This window comes from Calypte anna, chromosome 1 (assembly GCF_003957555.1).
Source record: "Calypte anna isolate BGI_N300 chromosome 1, bCalAnn1_v1.p, whole genome shotgun sequence".
NCBI lineage: Eukaryota > Metazoa > Chordata > Aves > Apodiformes > Trochilidae > Calypte > Calypte anna.
Window position 1 is genome coordinate 163,726,376 of NC_044244.1, and position 22,946 is coordinate 163,749,321.

The following is a 22,946-nucleotide window of genomic DNA, read 5'->3' on the forward strand; positions in this document are numbered from 1 at the left end:
TAAGCCCTGCCTCCAAGAATGAAAAATAAGGGAGAAGCCAAGTGGACAAAGGCAGTCTAGTCCTTTGTTTCCTTTTGGGTATATCATGAAGCATATCTTCCATGGCAAAGCTATTACACTGTGCTACTGCCTACCATGAATGAGGATAAGTTTTTTTGTGAATTTGAAGATATTTCTTCATGATTTAGGATAAGGTTTCAGCTCTAAACTTCTTTTGCTCTAGATTATGACACTTACTAAAGTAACTTCCATAAAGCTATCCATCTGCTACCTGCCAATTTGGTACAGCTGTTTTTTTTTGTTTGTTTTTTTTTTTCTTAATTGTCCAATTGCAGCATTAAATGTAGTCTAAATGGTGTTTATAAAGAAGTACAGCTTATCTTCATAATGCTTGTGTATTTAACAAAATTTAAATTGTTCAGCCACTGGTGAGATACTGGATTAAGTCCACCACTTTAAGTATGGTTAGCATCCTTTTTTTGGATAAAATCTTCCTGGTTCAATATGTGGATAGTGTTTATAGTAAATTTTAACTCTGGACACCTACAAGGTGCTGTATGCAAGGTTTTGCTCTAAGTATGGACAATGGTTTCTATGCTAAGTAAAAAATAAATTTTTAGTCTTGTTTTACAAATCTCATCTGCATACAATAAACAGCTGCTGTTAGTCAAGTTGCATTGATACCAACATACATAGTCCAAATTATCTCAGTAAAAATCTCATTAAACACTGTTGGAAGTTCTACAAAAACCTGTATTTTTTTTTCCTGGTGTTTTGCTTATTGTTCCCTTGGCTGTTTGAGTCCAAGGGCTTCTGTTTGGTTATGGAAAAGAAAGATAAGACTCAACTGATGTAATATTTTGTCCTTGATGTAAGTAATATTTGCTGCTAAGTAATTTCCTTATTTCCTACCCATCTCCTCTCTTTGATCCTGAGACCAGCTGTACCTGCCAATTGAACTTTGGCTCCTGGAAGATGCGCAAAGCAGAAGTGTTAGTAGCATTCTGCAGAAAATTACTGTTTTCTCCTGTTTGGGTTATTCTTGGAGTTATTGTCTTCAAATGGTTAATCGCCTTCAATCTAAATTGCTCAGTTAGCCAGAAACTGAGTGTAAGGACTGCAGTTCTGAAAGCTACAATAATAACTGGAAGTAAAATATGACTGAGAATCTATTGTTGCATTTATTTTTTACATTTAGATCAGATTCAAAGCAATTAAAACTCTGTGTTTAATAGAGCATCTGTGTTTATAATAGTAATCCCGAATTTATTGGCTGACAAGGCATCCTGCATATGTCAGTTTTGTGTTAAACATGATCTCCAGTTGTTAACAGGCTCAGAGATGGATGGTCCTCTCTGAATCACTTAGCAAGCCTTATTCCCTCAATACTAGCTGATGCCATCAGGTTTTTCCCTGGGTGTCCCATTCTCATATTACTGGCTGTCCTCTGTTCCTGAGAAAGGCATTGAATCAAGCCTGGAGTGAAGCACTGGAAGAACTAGGAAATTCTTTCAGTGATCATGAATGCGTTTACCCTTGTATGTGTTGGATTTTATTTTTGAGGAATTTTTTTATGTAGGTGATCTCGTGTTAATTAAGGGGATGGGAGGAGATGAGTGAAGCAGGGTGTCAGGGAAACAATGCCTTTCACTCCTTCATGCATAGCAGGTCTGTTAGGAGGTAATGTCTTGATAAGCTGTTGAGCCAGAAATAAGTCTATCAATAACTAATCCATTGATTCCTGCATTATCAAGTGTGTAAATTCTCTTACAGAGAGTTGTATAAGAAGTCTTCACTAACATCAAAATGAGCACAAACAAATGAACTTTCTAGGCACCTGATTAGAAAGTGGAATGAGCCAGAAGATTTGTATTTTGAATCTCTGTGACATTTTCATGTCTGTGGTGTGTACATAGAATAAATTTCTTTCTTCGTCTCTCAGTGGAATAGTAGAGAACCTATGAAATAAGAATGATATAAAACTTTGCCATTGGTCCTGTGATGGTTGTTCATTTTAGCTCTTAGAAATATTATTCTTGCTATCAGCAATTCAAATTCTGATACCTAATTTACAGTAAGGTGGAAATCAACTCTGGATGGGTGAATGCTGCTTATCTGCACTTGCCATTATATCTGTCCTTAGAACTATGTATTGTGCTTTTAGGAATGTTTAGAATACTGTTTAATGGTTCCAAACAGTGAAGGACATCATTGTGTAACTCTTGGTAGCAGGTTTGTGGGCTTTAAGCCTATTTGTCCTTGATGAACTTAAGTCTTTTCCAAACTGAGAGACTCTATGAATGATTCTAGTATATTCAGTAGAACAAAATGTTCCTATGCTAAGAATATCTGATCTTACTGGCAATGAATGTCTGAGTCCTGTGTGACAAAATCTTTCATTCCGTTAGGGAATGAAAATATAAAGGGTAAAATGAATCCTGTGGCACAACAGAGATGAGGCTGATGTAGCTCCATGCCCCCCTGCAGGTCAAACCAGTAGCAAGGCTGAGCATGTAATCCCAGTAGACATATGCACAAAACCATGCTTCCTCATGTTTGTAATGTGTGTCAGGCCACAACAATCAACACAAACACCACCATGGGCGTCATCTTGTTCCCTCTTTGACTGATGAGGATGAAGAACTGTTAGTGGGAAATGTGTACCATGTGAATTCCTCCATTAGGTAGGCTCACAAGCTCACTACCTGGTTGCTGGTCATGTTCACACATGGGGGGTGGTATCAGACCTGGACCATAGGGCAGAAGTTTTGCTGGGATATCCCTGTGATGAACCTGGGCATATGTCCTTTCTGAATCAATAACTTGGGTTACTCCAGTATGCTGTTGTTCCTCCAGATTTCCTTTTGGCTTGTGGAGATAAGCCTTTGATGGGCTAATGGATCCTGTGATGAGTTGAGGGAAAGTATTTGGATTCCACTACCCACCATTGTCTTTCTGTGCTTTTTGTTTGTGTGCAGATGGGCTTTTTATAACGTTGCCTTGAGATGACAGTCCTTTTCTTTAGTCTTGATCCCACTGCATGCATCTCCTTTCATTTTTGTCCTTCATGCAGATAATGAACATTGAAAAAAAATTTGATAGCTGTGTTAGTTGCTTTCTTTCAAGTAATTTCTTTAATGTGGCTGTGTTTAAAAATATTCATTAAAATTAAATCCCATTGGGATTTGAATATTACTCTGATATCAGCCTTAAAATGAACAGTCATATTTTCCTGTGTTATTAGTAGTAAAAGGCAGAGCTCAGATCTTTCTGTTACTGTGTGAAGTTTTATATACTTAAAGTCATATGAGACTCCAACATTGACTCACATATCTTGTCTGCCATGTGATTACTGAGACAAACTTGTCCCTGTGCAGATACTGTCAGCACTGCTACTGTATACATACAGTAACTTGATTTGCACCTCATGTAGTCCTAGAGCTTGTCAGTAGGGATGGTTGCCATACTTCTGGAGCTGCAGTTTTGCTTAACTTTGTTATGGAGCAGAGCAGTAGAAGAAACCATAGGACAGTTTTAGGCTACTATGGTGCAAGGGGGCCATAATAGTAGAGTTTCTTTCTACCGAGGCTCCCTGAGAATCTTCAGGTTGGTAGATATAAAATGCTAGTGAAAAGCAGTCTCATTATAACATATTAAAGTGTTGACAATGGTTTACTTTTCACTATGGTTCAGTTCTGACATGAAGATTTTGTCTCAGCTGCCTTTATTTTTTTGTCTCTTGGAGAATGTGAACTACCAAAATAATATGTGCTGCTTTATAGATATTCTGGTATCTTGTGGTAGGAGGCATAAAGACATAAAAGCTAAAAAATGTGCAAAGAACTCACTGCTTTATATTCAAGTTTATGAGAAAAGACTCCTCATTCCTATTATTCTGGGGAATCTTGTCTTAGGAAGGAGAACTGCATGAATTATATCTGTAATAGCTTCTCTGTGGTCCTAGTTAATTTTTTGTTATCTTTCCCCTCCTTATCTTCTATTGTTCCACCTTGAAGAAACTCAAAACTAGCCAGACCAAAACTCCTGCCTTTTAATCAAAAGACTTACGACTGTCTCAGGGTTTTTTTGCTAACAAAATAGCAGTGTATCTGCATTATTTCTAAGATTATGCTTACCTTTGAATAGGAAACTCTTCCTATCGTCAGTGGTTTTTCTTTTCAGTAGCTTTCAGTTCTCCTTCTAATACCACATTACTTTTAAAATTCAGACCAAAATGCAGCTCTGCTGTGGTTGCATGGGCAGCACCCTTCCCCCCCCCCCTTTTTTTTTAATATAGAATAGAGTATTAATATTTCTGTAGTCTTTCTGTAGTCAGTATTTAATTATTTTATAACTGTTTCTTTTTCGATTATGTATCTGAAATACAGTTTTCCTCATCTTCAGTAACAGTGGGCTACGATGAGAAGAATACATTGTTGTTTGAATTAATAAGCTGGTTAGAGATTCCCTATCATGTTTTTGTTTAGTGTATTAAAAAGCTTCTAGCTTTCTCCTTTGAATGGACAGTTGTATTTAATTTTATTCTTTGAACTCTTAATACTCTGAGTTCCATCAGTGCATCAAACAAGATACTAGTTTGGCAAAATTACTGTGGAAATACTTTCTATCAAGACTGTAAGAAATGCTGTTTATTATTTACTTAATTTTAATGTTGGCTTTACAAAGACTTTAAGGGAAAGGTTTGTCCCTTTCAGAACATCATTGGCCTAAAGCACTGTTCCTGTACGAGTCTGTATGCATTTATTGCTAATATAAACACATAAAAGGCAGAAATCTTTAAAAAATATAAAAGATAAAACCTGCTTTAAACTATAGTGTTGCTTTACATCAAAGCTTACTTTAGATATTCTCCATTGGTTAACCTGATTTAAAATGTTTTTAATGTAATGTGGAAGATTATTGAACTCTATTTTTGCTATTTCCTCTATGTACTTGGATCACCAGCAGCATCAGTTGTCAATTTAATTACAATCAAACAATGAAGTTTCTGTTCTTTCCATATGATGCTTTATGTGGACCATTAAATTATTCTCATGTATGGAATACTGAAACATGTTAAGCACTATTGGTGTATAATTCAAAAGAAAAATATGTGTAGGATACTCACAATGTACTGCTCTGCAGATCTTGTGAATTTCCTTTTTTAATCTATGGAAATCCTGTTTTTAGGCTGCATTGCTTCATATTGTTTCAAGTAATTTGTTTGACACATGTTTAAATCCTAGTCTCTCACCTTGTCTTACATGTTCTACCTGATGAAAATGCACCCCAAGAGCATGCTTCCCTCCTCTAGCACATGTGGGATAGGATTTGGTGAACACAGAGTATATGTATATTATGGCCTAATCTGTAATGTTGAAGAACATCTACCACACTGTCTAACATTTAAAGGGATACACAGACTAACCTAAAAATATGAACAAATGAAAGGAAATGACTTTTTTTTTTCCAAGGACGAGTTGGCTCTCATTGCTAAATTGCTGCTTCCTGTTCTTAGTGTGGAGCAACAGCAGCTCTGGGGCTTCATGGGGTACTTCATAGCAGAAAGCTGATGTTGCTTCTGCAGTGTGGCGCACGGGAAGGAAAAGGGAGCACTTGGGAAACAGACTGTAAGGAAGGAGCTGAGATTTTTCAGAAGAGATGGATAAGGCATGAAGAGCACACTTCTCAAGCCTAATTTAGTCAGTTCGCTGTTGAATCACAGTCTGAAATCTGTTATTTTCAGCTAAAGTGTCGTCTCTCTATCCCTGCTTCAAGTATACATATGAAGACTTAGGACATAATAGTTTATTTCTTAGGTTTTGCATATGAACCTTCACGGAGAAGCTGTTGGCTATCTCATTCTTTGGAGCAGGCATGATGCCTTTCATCAATACTTTGAAAGATACTGTTTGAGTAAAAAGTCTCATGTAGTGTGACTTTTATTTTGGTTTTTTTTTGTTTCCAGTCTAGTCATTGTAGTTTGCAATCTGGCTTCATCCCTCCATGCTTGCCATAGACTTTTGATATTAAGAACAGGAGGGAATATTGCTGTCTGGTCAAGATGCAAGATGGTTTTTGCCACTAATGACTCTATACTTCACTTCCAATGATGTTGCCCTACCTTTTGCTTTTGTTGAATTCTTTTTCTTCCTAGGTCTTTTCTATGTAATTAATTATTCCTGTAGAGAGTACTTTCCTCATTCCCTGCTAGTTTCATAGGACACATAAGGGCTCTATCATCCATGCTGAGCTCTTTTAAGTTTATGCTATAATAATTTTCTGCTTTTGCATGTTTTACAACTGTTTGTATGCAAGTGGCTTACAATCTATTTCTGCATTTCAAAAACTGTTCCTTTTCAGTTTTCAACAGGAAGAAATAAAGTCTTTCTGGTTTTCCTCTACACCTTTCTTTATGAATGTTTAATAGTCAATTTTTGCTCTGACTGGAGCACAACATTTTGTACAACATTTTTGCTACTAATTTTATTTGCACTCTTTGATCTTAATCCCATGGATGCTATAATAAGTTTACTGTTCATTGAATTTGGTAACTGTGATGTACTTATTAAGTGATATTTGAAGGTACTTATCTTCAATATTTATTGAAGCCTCAGAATTTTTTGCAAAGCATTTCAAAGATGTGAGTCTATTGATATGGTTGAAATCTTGTCCAAAATTTCTTATGTATCAAGTCCACCTGCAAATTTTTTTTCTGTGTTGACAGTTCTAATAGTGCTGCTCACATCTGTTCAGAAGGCTGCTTATAGAACTGATTAAGATGTAGTGAATCTCATTGAGTGTGGCAGTTGCTTTTGTGTTCTGTTGGTCTTTGTCCATATACATTAAAAAGCACAAACTCTAACAATGAAGAAGTTTAGAGTTTAATTTAGTAAGTACTTATTGAAAAGCTAATAAAAAATAACACAAACCCAACAAACCAAAACCCAAACCACTTTGCCAGTGAATTTTTTCTGGCTTTTGAAAGGGGAAAGTCAGAGCGATTGTCTTGTGTTGCTGAGAATCCTAAGGATTATTCATGAAACTATAGGTATATTTTATTTTTTCACTTTGATAAAGAAGCTCTTGATTTTTATGCTTCTCTTAAATTAGTTTCTAAATAATTGGAGCATAGAAAGGCACTAAGTTCTGGATAACATAATAAAAAAAAAAAAAAGGAACAATGTCTTAGTTACGCTCACTTGTCTCTAAATAAGAAATATTTTCTTGGTGTATCTGTGTATTCTATTACCATGTCAGGAGAACAGATGTTTCAGAGTAACAAAAGGCATTTTAATACTATTCTTCTAGTAAATAGGCCTGCTTTCTCATATTCTACATGTAATGTTGGGAAGAACCCTCATAAACTCATTTTGTAGATATCTTTTTCTCCAAACTTTCAAAAAAATTCTCATGTTCTGCATGATTTCTTCATAATGTAATGGAATTCTGGTCTGTTAACCCAAATGCTAAGGCATTTGTAGACCTTTATGTAGATCTTTAGGGAAAACCTTTAAAGTAAGACAAGTAAATAACAGGCAAATTACCACAGAAAAATAACAATATTTATCTTCCGAGAACACCCATCTTCATTAGGGTTACATAAAAGAGAAACAGTAAGTGATACCTTATCTTATTCTCTTTTCAGTTGGATAGATTTGCCAGTCTAAGAATTCCAGGAAGTAAAAAGGAAAGACCTGCTCTGCTGCATACAAAACAGTCCCATTCTACGGATTGGTCATCTACATCTATGGATGCAGAGGATTTTGCACCAAAACCCCTGTCAGAAAGAGAAATCATAGCACTCTTTGAAAAAATGATGGTAAGTCTCATGTAGATTTTCTTAAAGAATGACAACATGGCTAATTGTCCAGTGAAGCCTTCTTTTATGCATATGTTCTGATATTTACCTGAATTATTAATATTGTGGTCATGGTGAATTGTAATTATGTGGTTTCCATAATTAGGGTGTTTCTCAGAGGGCTGATGTCTTTGAATTATTTTGACAAGATGTTGCTCCAAACGCATTTAAAATGGAAACTAAAGGTTTCTGATCATTAGAAATGAGATTATACAACAGATTTTGAGTAGCAACAAGAATGGGGAACCCTGCTTGCTTTTAAAAATGGATTTTATGCCTTTGACTGCCACAGAGGGATTTTGTTCTGAGCATATATGCCATTTCACTCTTGACCAGAAGAGGCTTAAGGTTCTTGCTTCCAAAGCAGCATTTGTTTGCAGCCTGCAATCTCAAATTTGATTGTTCCTTAGCTGTCATTGTTATGGTGCTGCAAAGGAGCAGTTAGTTGCTAGAAAGATTATGTAGCATTGATACTATCTCAGTGTAGGTTGGTTTTCTTTCATGATGATGGCGGCATTATGGACAGTTGAAAATGAAAGATGGCATGGCCATGAGAGAAGAGAGTAACAGCAATATGAGGAGCACAAGAAGACACTGTCAAGGAGGTTGATTCTGACATTACTATTTCTTTCTCTGCCTCACAGCAAGTAACAAGTAACTCTTGAAACACAAAGGAACTACCAGCAGCTGGGATGTGGAGGAAATTACATGCGCTATAAGAAAAATGCTTTTATGGAATTCCTCATACTCAATAATTTTTGTTTTGTTTAGTTTTGAAGGTGGTTTTGTTGAGCTGTTGAGAGCTATGACTGAGAGATAGGATTCTAGATTTTCCTGGTTAAGATGATGAAGGGGAGGATGGAGGACTAATATACTGTGTTACCAACTTCTGTATTTGTACTTGTTGTTCTCATAGGGTCCATTTTACTTGGTATATCTCTTCACCTGGGATCACTTACTTCTGTTAAGAAACCTCACCGTGAATGTTAGTTGCTCATATGTTAGGAAATGGTAGAATATTGTATAAAACCTGAAGCTATGCCTTCTTTCCCCCCTACCCCATCCCCATGCCCCCTCCCCCAGTATGTGAGTGTAGGTAGCATTTCTCTACCATTCTACAGAGATTCTGTATAGGATAGTGTGTGATGCTGAGATTATGCCATAAAAAGTAGAAACTTTTAATAAATTTTCAGAAAACTACTACTCTTTGTCCTCAGAAACCTACTACACTGTCTAGATAAAGAGGAAATCTTGTATCCATAGATCCTGAAGCAATTAATTCCAGTTTTGTAACTACTTTGAAAAAATAGGTTAAGTAGTGATGACATCCTGGATAATTTGAATGCTTTCCTAGTTTTCTTGAATAACAAAGCACTTAAACTGTCTTTGATAAACTATTTTATCAGTGTTACTTTAGCTAAAACATGAATACAGAAAAGATTCTTCAGATTATTCATGCTTGAATGGACTGGAATAAAGCTAGTTTAGTCACAGCAGATTACATAGCTAATTATATAATGTAGCCTCTACTTTGCTGTTCTGATCAAATTAAATGATTTGAGGGAGAGGAGTGGTGAACAATTTCAATGGTGTAACTGAGCTTTTAGAGCTAATTCTGGACAAAATAAAAATAGTCTATCAGCTAGTACTGAAGGGAGCAGTTTCTAAATTCTGAAATTTCACTGATTGTGTTGTATTATGTTTTGGGTTTTCCTGGGTGCATATTGCTTCCTATCCCAGTCTTTTATGCAGTGGTAACAACCCATGTGACAAAAATTATGAAAGAGCTCGTAAAACCAGACAGTTAAAGCTAATAATTACCTGATGATTAGTTCCTTTCATTTTTGTTACTGCTATTAAGAAAATATCCATGTGAAATGGCATACTCTTATTTTTGAGACAGGTATTGCTCACCTGTGGAGTAACTTTAAATAATGTAGAAGGAAATACAAGAATGGAGGTGAACTATTTTATAAACTAAGCCACATCTGGAGTTCCAGTTGTACCACAGAATACTTCTTATGAATCTGTTACTTTAATGATGTTTCATTTATAAAAAACAACAAAAAATAATTTTTACTGCAGACAGAATGAATAAAAAATGTAATTTGTACTGATAAGTTCATTAATTCTGTGCTTTTTTTGCTTTGCTGTGTTTGGGTTTTTTTAAAATGTGATTAGAAGACATTTTTGCAGAAAAAGTAAGCTGTTTGTTTCTTTATTTAAGTTCAGAAGTTATTTTTCAGAAAACTTAAAAGAGCAAGCATGAAAGAAGTGAAAAGCTGCAGGCTAATGTGAAAAGCCATTCTGTTGTTTTTGTGTGTGTATGTTTTCCACCCACCTTAGGTAGGATATATATGCATTTCAATATTGTTACAAAAAAACACCCAAACTGTCATATATTGCTGGCAAGATTGTGAACATATGATACTTCTCAGAAAACATGGAGAAAGACATGGAGAAATTCTTCTATAGAAGAGTTTACTGAAAAAGTATTTAAAGAAGTAAATTGAAAGGAACTCCCTTACCTGTTCTGATTTTAAATTCCTTTTACCAGTCGCCAAATCTTTATGTCCAAAACCATATATCAGTGTCAGAATTTATTGATGAATTGTAGAAGTACTGGCTAGTACAATTATCCATGGATAAATGTGTGATTAACTAATTAAAATAGTTTGATTTATGCGTTATGAAATTTATTTCAATATTTAGGTTTCTACCTGACAATTTAAGAGCCTGCTTAAGATCCTCCACATACTTTTTCTTTGAGCATGTGATTACTTAAGGGGTTTAATTTTGAAATAATAAAGATGCTACTTCTTGGGATTGATCATCATATTCTTTTTTATCTAAAAGCTACAGTGACTTTTGTAAGCTTTGATATAGGCAAGTAACTATTTTCCACCTTTTTTCTAAATGTTGTTTACACACACAAAAAAAATCTTCCACTTTTTTATGTGTTTTGAGAGAAAATGATATCTTCTTATATAATAGGTTACTCCAACAACATTTTTAATGTATGTGCATTTAAGCATGTTTTGGTTTTTTTTTAATTTCAATATAGATATTTGAGTACACGTTGCATTTTTAGATCACATGAGGTTTTCCATCATGAAATAAATCATACCAGTTTCTTGTTTTGCTTTCATCCAAAAAAAGCTGGAAAAATGCAGGATACCCTTTCAAAATAATGTCCCTGACATTTGATTTAGTATATTGCAAAATATTCAGGGATATCCTTATGCACTTCTTGAATTTTGATTTGGATATAAGGAAAAAGTTTTATCTGTGAATTTTGTAGTTAAAGGAGTGCAGTATTTTGAAGAGCAGCAACTGGAATCTGTGTGGCCTCCTATCTTTCAGCTTGCATAGACAAAGTTCTTTTGCATTTACTTTTACATGTAGAAAGTAATGCCAGTATACAAGCTAGATGCCAAGGAGGCAAGAGACTATTAGTATTGCTTAAATGAAAGAACTTTTTAAAACGTGCACCCTGTAGTTATTTGATACTTAAAAGTATAAAATAATAATATAATGTATATATATGATCCAATATACAAATATCATAGTATAAAAATAATAAAATTATGAATGGCATATTAATAAGCAACAAGTAATAATGTAAATTCATACTAAACTTAAATGCAGAATTTTTTTTCAGTCCTTAAGGAAAGAAACCAGTAACATTTGTGGGGCCAAAAATCCAGAATCTACACAATATTTCCTTAATTTGAAGAAGTTCAACTTAAGGAGTCAAACATTTTTTGTAATGTCTTATCAGAGCTTGGATTTATACATAATTCTAAATATTTCTGGGAACTGTACTTGGTTCTGTCCTATTCAATATGAAAACTACAGAAGACAAGGAAACTTCAGATTCAGTGTAGAATTGAATTTTTGCCTCTAGGTTTTTTTTTTCTTAAAATTATAAGGTTATAAATTTAGTTGCTGTTTGTCTTTGATTTCTGACTAGGTGAAATAGCTTTGATATCAAGATGGTTACGCACATTTTTTTCTGTAGCACTGCTCCTGCCAAAGCTGTTGGGAATTAATCTTGTGAGTCTCAGCTGAAAATAACTGCAGTAATTCTTGCTCATTTTGAGTGACCATAGGAATGATGTATGTACTCGTATGTGTGTGTATCTGAATTATTTCATTATTTCTTAGGGTTTTTTGTAATCTTCAGCATGATAGAAGTAATTTCTCACAGATGTGGAACTGATTATAATGATTAGAGCATTTGTAGACTGGAACTGTAGAAGTCCCTGTGTCAGAAATGTCAGTGAACAGCTGCTGTGTGGCTTTGAATGTGGCTCTGCACCTGTTCTTTTGACCTCCGGATTTATGTTCGAATGAAAGAATTACAATGCAGTTTTGTTAACAGTTGAAGCTGTTGATTTAATGGATCAAATAATCAAGTATTTGGGCCCTACCTATTGCTAAAATGTGTATTATTTTGTGAGTTACTCTCAAAGCTAAGCAAATTCCACTGTCCAGGATTAAGTATTTGGTAACTGAGGAACAGAATTATCAAACAAATGGATATATAATTAAAAAGATCTTTCTAAGCTTTAAGTACAACTACAAGTGTTTTAGGATGTGATAAATAATGCTTTTCTGTAGTTTTATTTTGTGTATATATGAAACTGTAGGTATTTTCTAAGAAGAGATTACCATAGTAATGGTTGTGACACACTTGTAACCTGACATAGTTGTGTTTCTTCAGTCTGAGTTGCTAGGGAAGATGGATAAAGATTTTCATGGTTCTGAGTAACATCTAACTTAAGAATAATTGTTTGTCTAATAGCATTCAGCTTCTAAAGTTCATATTTTTGTGTATTTATTTTTTAAAATCAGTTCTTTATAGTTATCTGTGTTGCTGGGTGACATTTAAAATTGTTTTCCTCCCATTCTAGGAGGATATGAACTTGAATGAAGACAAGAAGATGCCCTTGAGAGAAAAGGATTTTAATACCAAAAAAGAAATGGTGATGCAATATATTAGTACTGCATCGAAGTCTGTAAGTAAATTTCTCTGAGGTACACCAAGAATGACTTAATGCTTAGATTGTGTCCTATTTGCGTGAAAAAGTGACATGTGTTACATTCTGCTTTTGACTAAATTCTGTTTATTATGTATGTAAATGTTTTTAAAGGGCTCAATATCATTATTTTACAAGCTGCAATGAAAGATGTTCACTAGTAATTGAGATGTGTCTTCTGTACACAGAATAGTATTTCTTTTTGGTAAAGGTGGAGACCATTAGTGGAGACTGGAAGATTCTGCAGAAGACTTCATGGAAAAGTTTGGTGTGAACTTTTTTTATTTTCTAGCACTGTTCAAGAAGACCTCCTTAACTTATTAGTCTTTTTCATACTTCAGTCAGATTTTATGTTGTGATACTATGTTGTAGCTGATAATGAAAGTGCTGCCTATGAAAATAATTAGTGTCTATTACGTATTGAGATAATTCCTGGTTGTTTTAGAAAAGTGCAAGGAGTTGTGCAAAGAGTTTAAGGATTAAATTTTCATAAAAAAAGTTACTCTAGTTTTTCCAAAGTGGGGACTGACTCCAGTGATAAATTCTGAGGTGCTAATATCATCCTCAGGCTTTTTGATTATTTTAGAATTTATATATTTGATTCTTTTACTCTCTCTTTGCCATACATGTAGAGATATAATTAAAAATTGCCCATATGTAATTAAAACTGAAGACTGATAAAAGAAGACATTAAATATAGTAATTAAAATGAGGAATTATCTTATTTTCTATTTTAAATTATGTACCTAATTAGCATAATGCTTTAGCACTTTTGGAAAGGTAGAGGGCTAGTGCAGGACTGAATTGTCTGGAGATTGTTTTATTTAAGATGAGCTTATCAAACCTACTAGTCCTTTCATGCTATAGAAATTCCTTAGTAATGGAAGATTAGGAGGCCTAGCCTTTTTTTTTCTTTTTTTTTTTTTTTCTTTACTTCTTTAATGGGAAAACAGGAAACAGGGCTAGTAAATCTTTCAGAGTTCTGAAGATTCTCAGCCCAAACAGCATGTCTAGGTTTATGTGATGTTGATACCCCTAAGCCTATACATGCATTCTAAAACCTCTGTTGTTTGATCTAAAAGTCATGACTGCCTGTGCAGAGTTGCTGCATCTGCATCTCTTGCTGGAATCTTATCATTGAAAGTTCTCCATATTAGCTCTTTAATTCCTAGCACTTGATGCTTTCAAAGAACGGAAATCTATGGCAGAGTAGGTTTCACTGATTCTTCTTTCTGAGTGCCATTCTGTCTTTGGTTGTCATCTCACTTGGTTTTTTGCAATGGAGCTTCTTGCAGTCTGCCCAAAGCAGGCATTCAAGGTAGAGTAGTGGTGGAAAAATTGTTCTCACATGTTATTGTCTTTTTTTTTTTCACTCACCCTTGCAAACACTTTGTTCCTGGCATGCTCTTTCATGCTTTGAATACACTGGACTTTACCAAGTGCTTTCTCAGCTTAGGAAGAATAGTGCACTGCATTCCCAGGGTTCTTTGCTAAATTTTGGTGTATCTTGAGTTGATAAGTGCCATGCTTTTTTCAGAAGAGCTAAAGTGCTGTGTAGCACCTGAGTGTTACATACAACTATCATCTCAAGTCTCTTGATTTGTACTGCTGTAACATCTTTCACTAGTTCATCCGTTTCAAATTTTAAGGAAACAAGTAATAAGCTATAGCTTGTTAAGCTTATAGTTGAGTTACAACAAATATCCTCATTTGCAACTGCTAAGCGAAGTACTGAGCAGGTTTCATTTAAAACACTTATTGTGAAAACTGTTAAAATGAAGAAGAGAGGATGTGCCTCCAATCAAAATCAATGAAAATGAAATAGCCTCTGGTAATCAGAGTGGCCTCCACTATAGTCAAAGCTTCGCTACTGACCTCAGTGTCAGGGTTTCTGTTTCTTAGACATTCAGAACTCCTTTCTTATATTCATAAAGCACATCTCTCTTACTGATGCATCTAGAAAATATGCAGGGCTATGTTCAGGTGCTTATTTATGTATAGGATACTGTGATCTACCTCTGCGTATGCATGAAATGTTTAGAATGAATCCATCACTTCAAGACTTAAAGTTACTTAAAACTAATGGGAGTTCTACTGACATGCATCATCCAACGCTCATCATTTCAATCCTCCCTAGAGAGACTTTTAAGCCTCTTTAGAAACTTTTTAAATAGTGATCTGAAAGCACACTTCTGGCTATACGTCTGCATATGTTTATCTGCAAGTATGCTGTTGTTACCACTCTTTATAACATGTTCACTTTACAAGAATTGCTAAGAGTAAACAGTCTTGGAGTTTGGTATACTAATAGTATGTACTGAAAATTTGAATGATCAGTGTGTTTGTGTGCTTGAAATAATTCTGCTCAAGTACTTCAGGGTATTCTGCCTGTACTTTCTTGTTTTCCTGTAGTGTATAGTATTTAGATGAAGCCTTCTTTCTTCCTATAAGAACGTTATCTTAGAGTTGTGTACTATGTATTGTTTAAAGCAACATGGCTTTGAAATCTAGAATTAAATTTCTGCTGTGGTGTCATGTTTTATTTATCAGGAAGTCGGGAAAAGAACAACAGTTTTCTCTAGAGGCTATTACATGACTGAATTCTCATGTGCCAAAAGTAAAGTGGTTCTGTTCATTGTTAGAGATGATCATGTCCAGTGAATTCTCAGTGATTTTGAAGATGATTTTATGTATTATGATCATTTGAGATTAGAAATACCCAATTTTGACCTGTTATATAAACACAGGCAAGGTGTTTCCAACCCAGAAAAAAATTAAAAATCAATTTCTATGTTTTAGAGTTAACAATCAACAGGAAATAAAAGCAGAATTGCTATGTTACACTGCCATAAGTTTTTCTGTTTCTGTATGTTGAACACACACAAACTGAGTTTTTAAAGTGAGTTTTCTTCACAAGATTGTTTTTGTTGTGCAGCTTACTCCCTTGTAATGTTGTAACTGAATTAATTAATACTGACTTCATACTGCATCTGTTCACAGACCAGTTGTTCTTCAGTTGAGCAATTAAATTTCTAGAGGCACTGACGCTTCAAGATATTTCCTGTTTTTCAGTTAATTTGAGCGTTTTGAACTTAAGCAGCTTTTCCCATGCAGAAATATAGCTAATATAATCAGTTTCACAATTGGTACCAAATGCAGCTCTCATTTTATTTAAGCACTGGCAGATGTATCATATTCTTATTATTCAGAGCCTTGATGTAACTATGAATAAGTGGTACTTGGTGCCGTGTGTTTGTTGTACAGACATTTACATAGTTTATTGGCATCTTTTGCGTAGGAATAATGTTCAAGTGGGGAACCAAGTGAAACAGAATGGCTGTTTACAGTCTAGATGTTGTTGTGGGTCTTCATTGCTTGTGACAGTGTCTTCAGATGGGTCAGATGAAACTCTCTGAAATGTCATTCACATTAATTCTTATAGTCTGCCTGGGCTCTTGTCCCATGTGACCTTTCCACTGTACACATTGCTATTGATTATATTAAATTACTTCCAAAATATAATCTAAACACGTTAACTATGTTTCCTGTCTACATGACTGTCATTTATGATCACTTCTGCATCAAAAGAAATCAATTTTACTGACTCTTTGTAAGTATCTTAGTTACATCCAGCTTGGTCAATTTTACAGCAGGAACTGCTAGGGGAAGTCACTGGAAATGACAGATTCTCCACCCATGATATTAATCCATATGCTAGACATACAAGGAGTGCTCATCAACTAGTCTGTGCACAGCAAGAGCTGCCAGGAGAATTTCTGTGTCTTTTTGAAATTTCCAACTAGAAACTTCCAGTAACATTTAGTTAACTACTTTTTTTATGAAGGCTCCTAGGAGTTTGTTTTTTCATCTTGTCTCTAGTCAGTCTGTTAACTCATCTATGATGATGAGGCTGGGAAGATCCAGGAATGAGTGGGGAACTGTATATATGCTGCATATGCATAAAGGCACAGCCTTGATCTCCTGCTGCACTTGGGACTTAAATTGCCTCCTTCTATCCCAACTGTAACTCAGATTCCTAGGATTCTGTCTATATTGCATAGGCTTAAAATGTTTGGGAATTTATTGGAACAGGATGGATGTGCTCAGTATATGAGCTCTTGAATAACCAGACAGAAACTCTAGTTACCAATTCCCCTTAGCTGACCAACTTGTAGTGTTTTGGGCAACAAACTCATGGTGTAGTAGCTTTTACTTCCGTATTTATCAAACCTGATATTTAGTTCTTAAGTATGAGTGCTTTTTGTTTTGCTTGGGATTTGCTACATTTGTAGAGCTTCATTATTTCAATATAACTATTGCTTTGTTTAAAACAATAGATAATATGTATCCTTCAGAAGAGTCATTAATATATTGAATTTATTTTTAGCAAACATGCAATGATGAGTCAAAGGTAGTGTCTTTCAACGTATATTGCTTGGAATAGAAAATACTTTATTTGCACAAAATTACTTCTACAGTGCTGCATCAACTTGTCATTGCATTTTTCTTTCTATCTGCCTGTTTTTCAAACCCAAAAGTCAAGGTAAAATCCAGTCGTCAAGGTTGGGAGGTTGAGTACATGCGTTATGTTATCAGTAGTTGTATTTCTATTGCACTGCATTCTTACAGATGGCAAACACAACAAATAAGGATCTGGGATTTACCTTTAGAAGAAGTCTAAAGTTCTGAAGAACTATTTTTCCCTTTTTATCCTTTTAAAATTTTTTTCAAGTTCTTTTGCTTTAGCCCTTAGAGCCACAGGTAGTCTGTTTCCATAATCCCAATCTCATATACTCCTCATATGAAGGACCTTTGAGGGAAAAGTATTTTGCAACATCATCTTCAAGAACTCAATAACTGTAGTAACATTCTGAGTAATTTTCTGGTGCACTTGTTCTTCCCTCTATGTTTTCATGTGACTGCAGTCAACCTTCTAGGTCACGTGCCCTGTGATCTTTTCAGAGCACCTCAGAATTTCTTTTTCTCTTGAGTACTGAAAATTAAGATACTTGCAGTATGTAAACAGAATCCATTCGTCACAAGATTTATATTTCAGTGAACATGCACCGTGCATTTCTACATTTGATGCCTGCTGCTTGTTACTACTGATTATGAATCTACATAAACTGGCAAAAATTTAGTAAGCATTTACCATATATAGTAGATGCACAATAAACAGTTACAACAGGTTTAGGATTAAATTACAACTTTTTTTTTTCTCCCATTTTTTTTAAGGAGCATAAATGAAGACTAGCCATTAGTAATATATTCAAGTTCTGTATGTACCAAGTAAAAAACCAAATATATTTTTTGTATTTTAGGGTAGTCTCAAGAACAGTCGGAAGATTTCAGCCCAAGAATTTATTCAGGAATTAAAATCTGGGTCAACAGATGAAAGGCTAGTCACTTGCTTAGAATCTCTCCGTGTGTCCTTGACCAGTAATCCTGTCAGGTAACATCATTAACACATATTGCAAAGATTAATTATATTCATATGTCTTAATGAATTAAAATTAATGGATCAGTAGATGTGCATGTTTCAAGGTTTTCCAGTTAATGGATGTGTATGCATCAGTGAATGGTTGTACTTTCCTTTTTTTTCATTACATATCTTCTGTTGGTCTATTTTCCGGTAGGTTTCATTGACGTGAAATTTAATGCTAAGAGAATGTAAGCAAATGTATTGCAGAGCAGTTCACTTTGCTTCCTAGTGCTAAGTAGTAAAAAGTTTGGGTTTTTTTAATATTCTCTTAATTCTTTTATCTCCTATTTTGTCAGGGTGACCAGTAAGAGGTAAACAAGTTGGTATAAGTTTGCTAGTCAGAAAATATATCTATTTTTAATTGTATGCTCCTCCTTCTGTGCAGTGTGCTTTCTTTCTTGCTGCCTTCTAGTAATTTTTGGTGTATCTCTGGGATTTATTTATACAGAAGAGAGCACATTAGTTTATCTGAGTTTTCTTTTTTTTTTTTAAAGGCTAAGCTCTTCAGTAATTATAACTCTAACACTGATGTAAATCTTTAAACCTAATTTTTATTAAGACAAGGGTTAGAATTCTGTAGATACATGTTATAAATACAGGCAAAAAATGAAGTACTTTTGTTCATGGAGAAACAGAAATGCAAATGTTTAGATTTTCATGCACTTAATATATTTTGTGTCACTCCTTCAAAGCATGCTAGAAGGATATGATACACAAAATGATACACAAGTATTGCACTGATATTTTCGAGAGATTAGTTTCTTTAACTTATTGGAAAAAATAGTTGTAGATTGTTCTGGAATCTAGAAACAATTCTAGATTCTGGCTTTAATTTTGTTCAGTCAAATATAACCTACGTCAGCTAGATAATTTGGCAGTTAAACCCAAGTTCTAACTTGACTGTAATTTATTAAAATTTCACTTCAATTTGAAATATTAAGCAGAATGAAAGAGGCAACACAAAAGAGCTATAATACTTGGGTAAGAATGAAACTCATTATTAAGGTTATGATAGTAAAGTATTCAGACCTAAGGAAAGGTCTGATTATGAGTGGTTTGAATTTGAAGGACGGTGACTGTGGCTTGCACTACTTGCCCATGAATGCATTTTAGTCTACACATGAAAGGATGAATGGCAACCAGTAGGATATATGGGTTCTGAAACAGTCTTCAGGTGTACTGAGTGGTGCTGAAAAGACTTAAGATAGACCTCATGAGGCTTATAAAGAACATTTAAAAATAACCCTAGGAAAAAGACAAGCTCCTTTGTAGTGCTTACTTAAAAAAAAAAAGCTAAAATGTAATATATATTTTTATATATATCTTTATATATCTTTATAATGAGTAACAGCAATTTATATCCATTAGATGCAAATATTAGTGACCTTGAGTTTCCTATCAGCAGCCATATCTTTGGGTAAGAACTGGCTTTGACACACAAATTCTGGACTTCGCTCCTGCTTCATATGGCATGGACATTGAGAAATAACTGATGAAACTTTGGGACTTTATTTTGTGTGTGTATAGTGCCCAAGAATAAATTTGTGTTTTTTGAAGTGAATGAGAATTAAAGTTAGATTTGCTCTAGCTTGACAGTCTTCATGTTTGTGGGCTGTCATTTTTTGACAATATATAATTCAGGGGTTTTTGCTGTTGTTCCAATTACTCTACTTTAATAATATTAAATATTTAATCATGGTGGCATTCCAATTTCTAATGTGAGAACTAGTTCCACAATGTTGTTTTCAATTAGCTGTGTTTGTAAAGTGTATTTTTGGTTCACAGAAAAAATCTAAGTCATGTGATATTGAGGAGTTTGATCCTAGTACTTAGAAAAATGTATTGAAATCTACAGCTCACTGCAAAAAGTAGTATTTATTGTCCACCTGTGTAAAAAGAAATCCTTGAAAGGACAATGTATCCACTGATCTTGGTTACTGTTCTTCAGGTGAATAAATGGGGTGATTTTACATAATGGTTGCCAATACAATTCATCAAAAGTAGTTCAGTGATATAGCTGTACACAGTATTGTAGATAAGTAGTTATCTAAAAATATTACTTGTTCTTTTGTATAATAGTTTCAGCAGATTTAGGTCTTTACATTAAGAGGACATTTTTTTTAAATTTGAAAATAGGGACACTGATAATTTGATATTTTGCCAGACTGAAGAAAAGATATGCAAGTAATCTTTGTTCTTTTGTGGAAGTAGAGGAAAGAGCAGTAATGTAATAGTGTTTTAGACACTTGGTCATTCTCAGCATCCTTAGCTGGAGGATGTATGATAGAATTGTGCACAATCTAGTAAAAATATGCCAAGAGATGTCTAGTAGGATCATCGTTAGGTCAAATATGGCCAGTTGTATCAAAAATTGTCGACAGTTATTTGTCTAATCTGTTTCAGAACAAAATACTCCCCCAGGAAGAGCATCTATTTTCAAATATATTTACTTTTTGCGGAAAAACATGAACATCTAATCTTGTTCTCTCTTCCTGTAAATTAAAGTCCATTACATTATTGGAAGTATTGTGTATTTCAAAAGAGCTATTGCATCTCCATTGTGTTATTTCCACCACAGTAGTTTATAATTTGTCACCAGTAAGGTCCCACTATTGTAGTTGTAACTATATATCCTGGTTACTTTTCAGACATGGTGACAAATTTTACTCAATGTATACAGTGGTGTGTAAATAGACAAAATGAAGAAGACAGTGGAGAAGCTATAATGCAAGTGAATGTTGTAATTTTTTAATTAATTCTGATCAACATCTTAATGCTGAACTGATGTTGCAGAATGGATTCTTCCTTTTTATGTAAAGGACTTTATGTTGTTAATACATGACAAGGGATTTCCTTAGCTTAAGCTTTTCTTAAGTAATGATTTAAAAAGACTGTGCAGAAACTGTTGGTTCTACACCTGCAAAAGTATTCATATTTTGATAGTGAGGATGGTGAAAAATATTACATCTTCATCTTGCTAACTGTGTCTGTTCCAAATAGAGGTGGTTTTATAGTAAGTTAATAGGTAAAAGTAATATACTCATTTAAAAGTAGAAAAAGTATAGAAGATACACCTGTTACATATTAATTTTCTGTTTGGCCAAACACAATAATCAGAGATTCAGGGACAGCAGCATGGAAAGTTGTCTAAAGGTATGAGGAAGTAATCCTGCTTCTGATGACAAGAGAAGAGTATTCATAACTGGTATTATAACTTCACCCTTTATAAAAGGAATTTCCTGAGCAAATAACTTCCATTTTTTTTTGCTTGTATATGCATTTTTGTTGCCTCTGCAGTGAGTTTCTCCTTCCTGCAGTGGGTTTTTCTTAGAAGTTTGAAATATCTGTGCCTTATACAGACAATGAAGTCTAAAGAGCAGAACCATCTTTCTGTTATGACTATGAATAAAAATGTTATCCATGAACCTTAAGGTTAAGTAATTTGATCAAACATCATATTATCGAAGGGATGGCTGCAATACTGTAGGTACTTGTCTTTGATATCAAGGGGTTTTGAGCAATAGCAAACAGAACTGTGAAGCACTGGTTCATGTAGAAACAACATGTCCAGTTTTAACCTCAGCAAAGAATAGCTTTGACAATAGGTGAAATTTTATATTTTTTGTTGTGTTCACTCGGACATATTCATATGGATTAATATCTCAGCACTTCTGTGATTCCTTAAGGCTTGTCCTTACTTCTCTGCCATTTAAGGCAGATTTGGACCTTTCCAGTAGACCTAGACAATGTGTAGCAGATATAGTTGGTTTTCTTCCCTCCTTTTGCAAGGCTTTTTTAAATTACAGCCCTTTGCCAAAGAATGTGTAATTATTTATTTTAAAAAATAAAATTAAAATGACTAAATTTAATTACTACTGTAATTAAAAAATATTTTTAATGTAAGGTTGTCTAATTGCGTCAGTGAGCCAATGGAATACCTCTTGGTCTTCTATTGAGTGAAGAGTAAAATTTGGGTTTTAAAATGATCCAGTTATACTGCTTTTATTTATGTTGACAATTCTCATTCATTGTAATTACCCTTTGAAATGTCAATTTTTTTAATGTCTTTTCATTTTCTTCTTAGCTGGGTTGAAAATTTTGGCCGAGAAGGTCTGGGGCTGCTGTTGGATGTTTTGGAAAGATTGGTTGAGACAAAAAAGTAAGGATGATTTAATATGAAATTGCAATCTGTTCTTAATATGTAAACAGCACTTAATTACACTATATTTTTTATTTATTCAGCCAGGACAAAGTAGTGAAGAGGAGTCAGCATAAGGTTATACAGTGCCTGAGAGCCTTCATGAATAATAAGGTATGGGATTTAAAAAAATCTGGAAGTCTAAATTGCTACAGTTCAGTCAAATGATCGTACATGGTTAGTGGGTGTGAGCTTCTGCAGCTTGGACAAGTGGTGTGTTGGCCAGATGTGATTTGAAGTTCTTTCTGCTTCCACTTCCTCTCTGCAGAAATATATTCAAAGAGGAGATTAATCTTTTGATGCTGATGTATTCTGTGTATTGGACTTTTGTCTCATTTAGGTTTTTTAATTAAGTATGTAAAT

The 22,946-nt window shown here is 34.4% G+C and overlaps 1 protein-coding gene across 1 annotated transcript in view; it reads left to right on the forward strand.

Moving 5' to 3' along the window:
- Positions 1–22,946, forward strand: part of DIAPH3 (diaphanous related formin 3) — a 211,428-nt gene that overhangs the window by 16,935 nt on the left and 171,547 nt on the right. Inside the window, exons 3-7 of the mRNA XM_030453061.1 lie at positions 7,649–7,822; positions 12,778–12,882; positions 18,225–18,355; positions 22,470–22,544; positions 22,628–22,697. Coding sequence (XP_030308921.1) covers positions 7,649–7,822; positions 12,778–12,882; positions 18,225–18,355; positions 22,470–22,544; positions 22,628–22,697 — 555 coding nt within the window. The remainder of the gene's footprint in view (positions 1–7,648; positions 7,823–12,777; positions 12,883–18,224; positions 18,356–22,469; positions 22,545–22,627; positions 22,698–22,946) is intronic.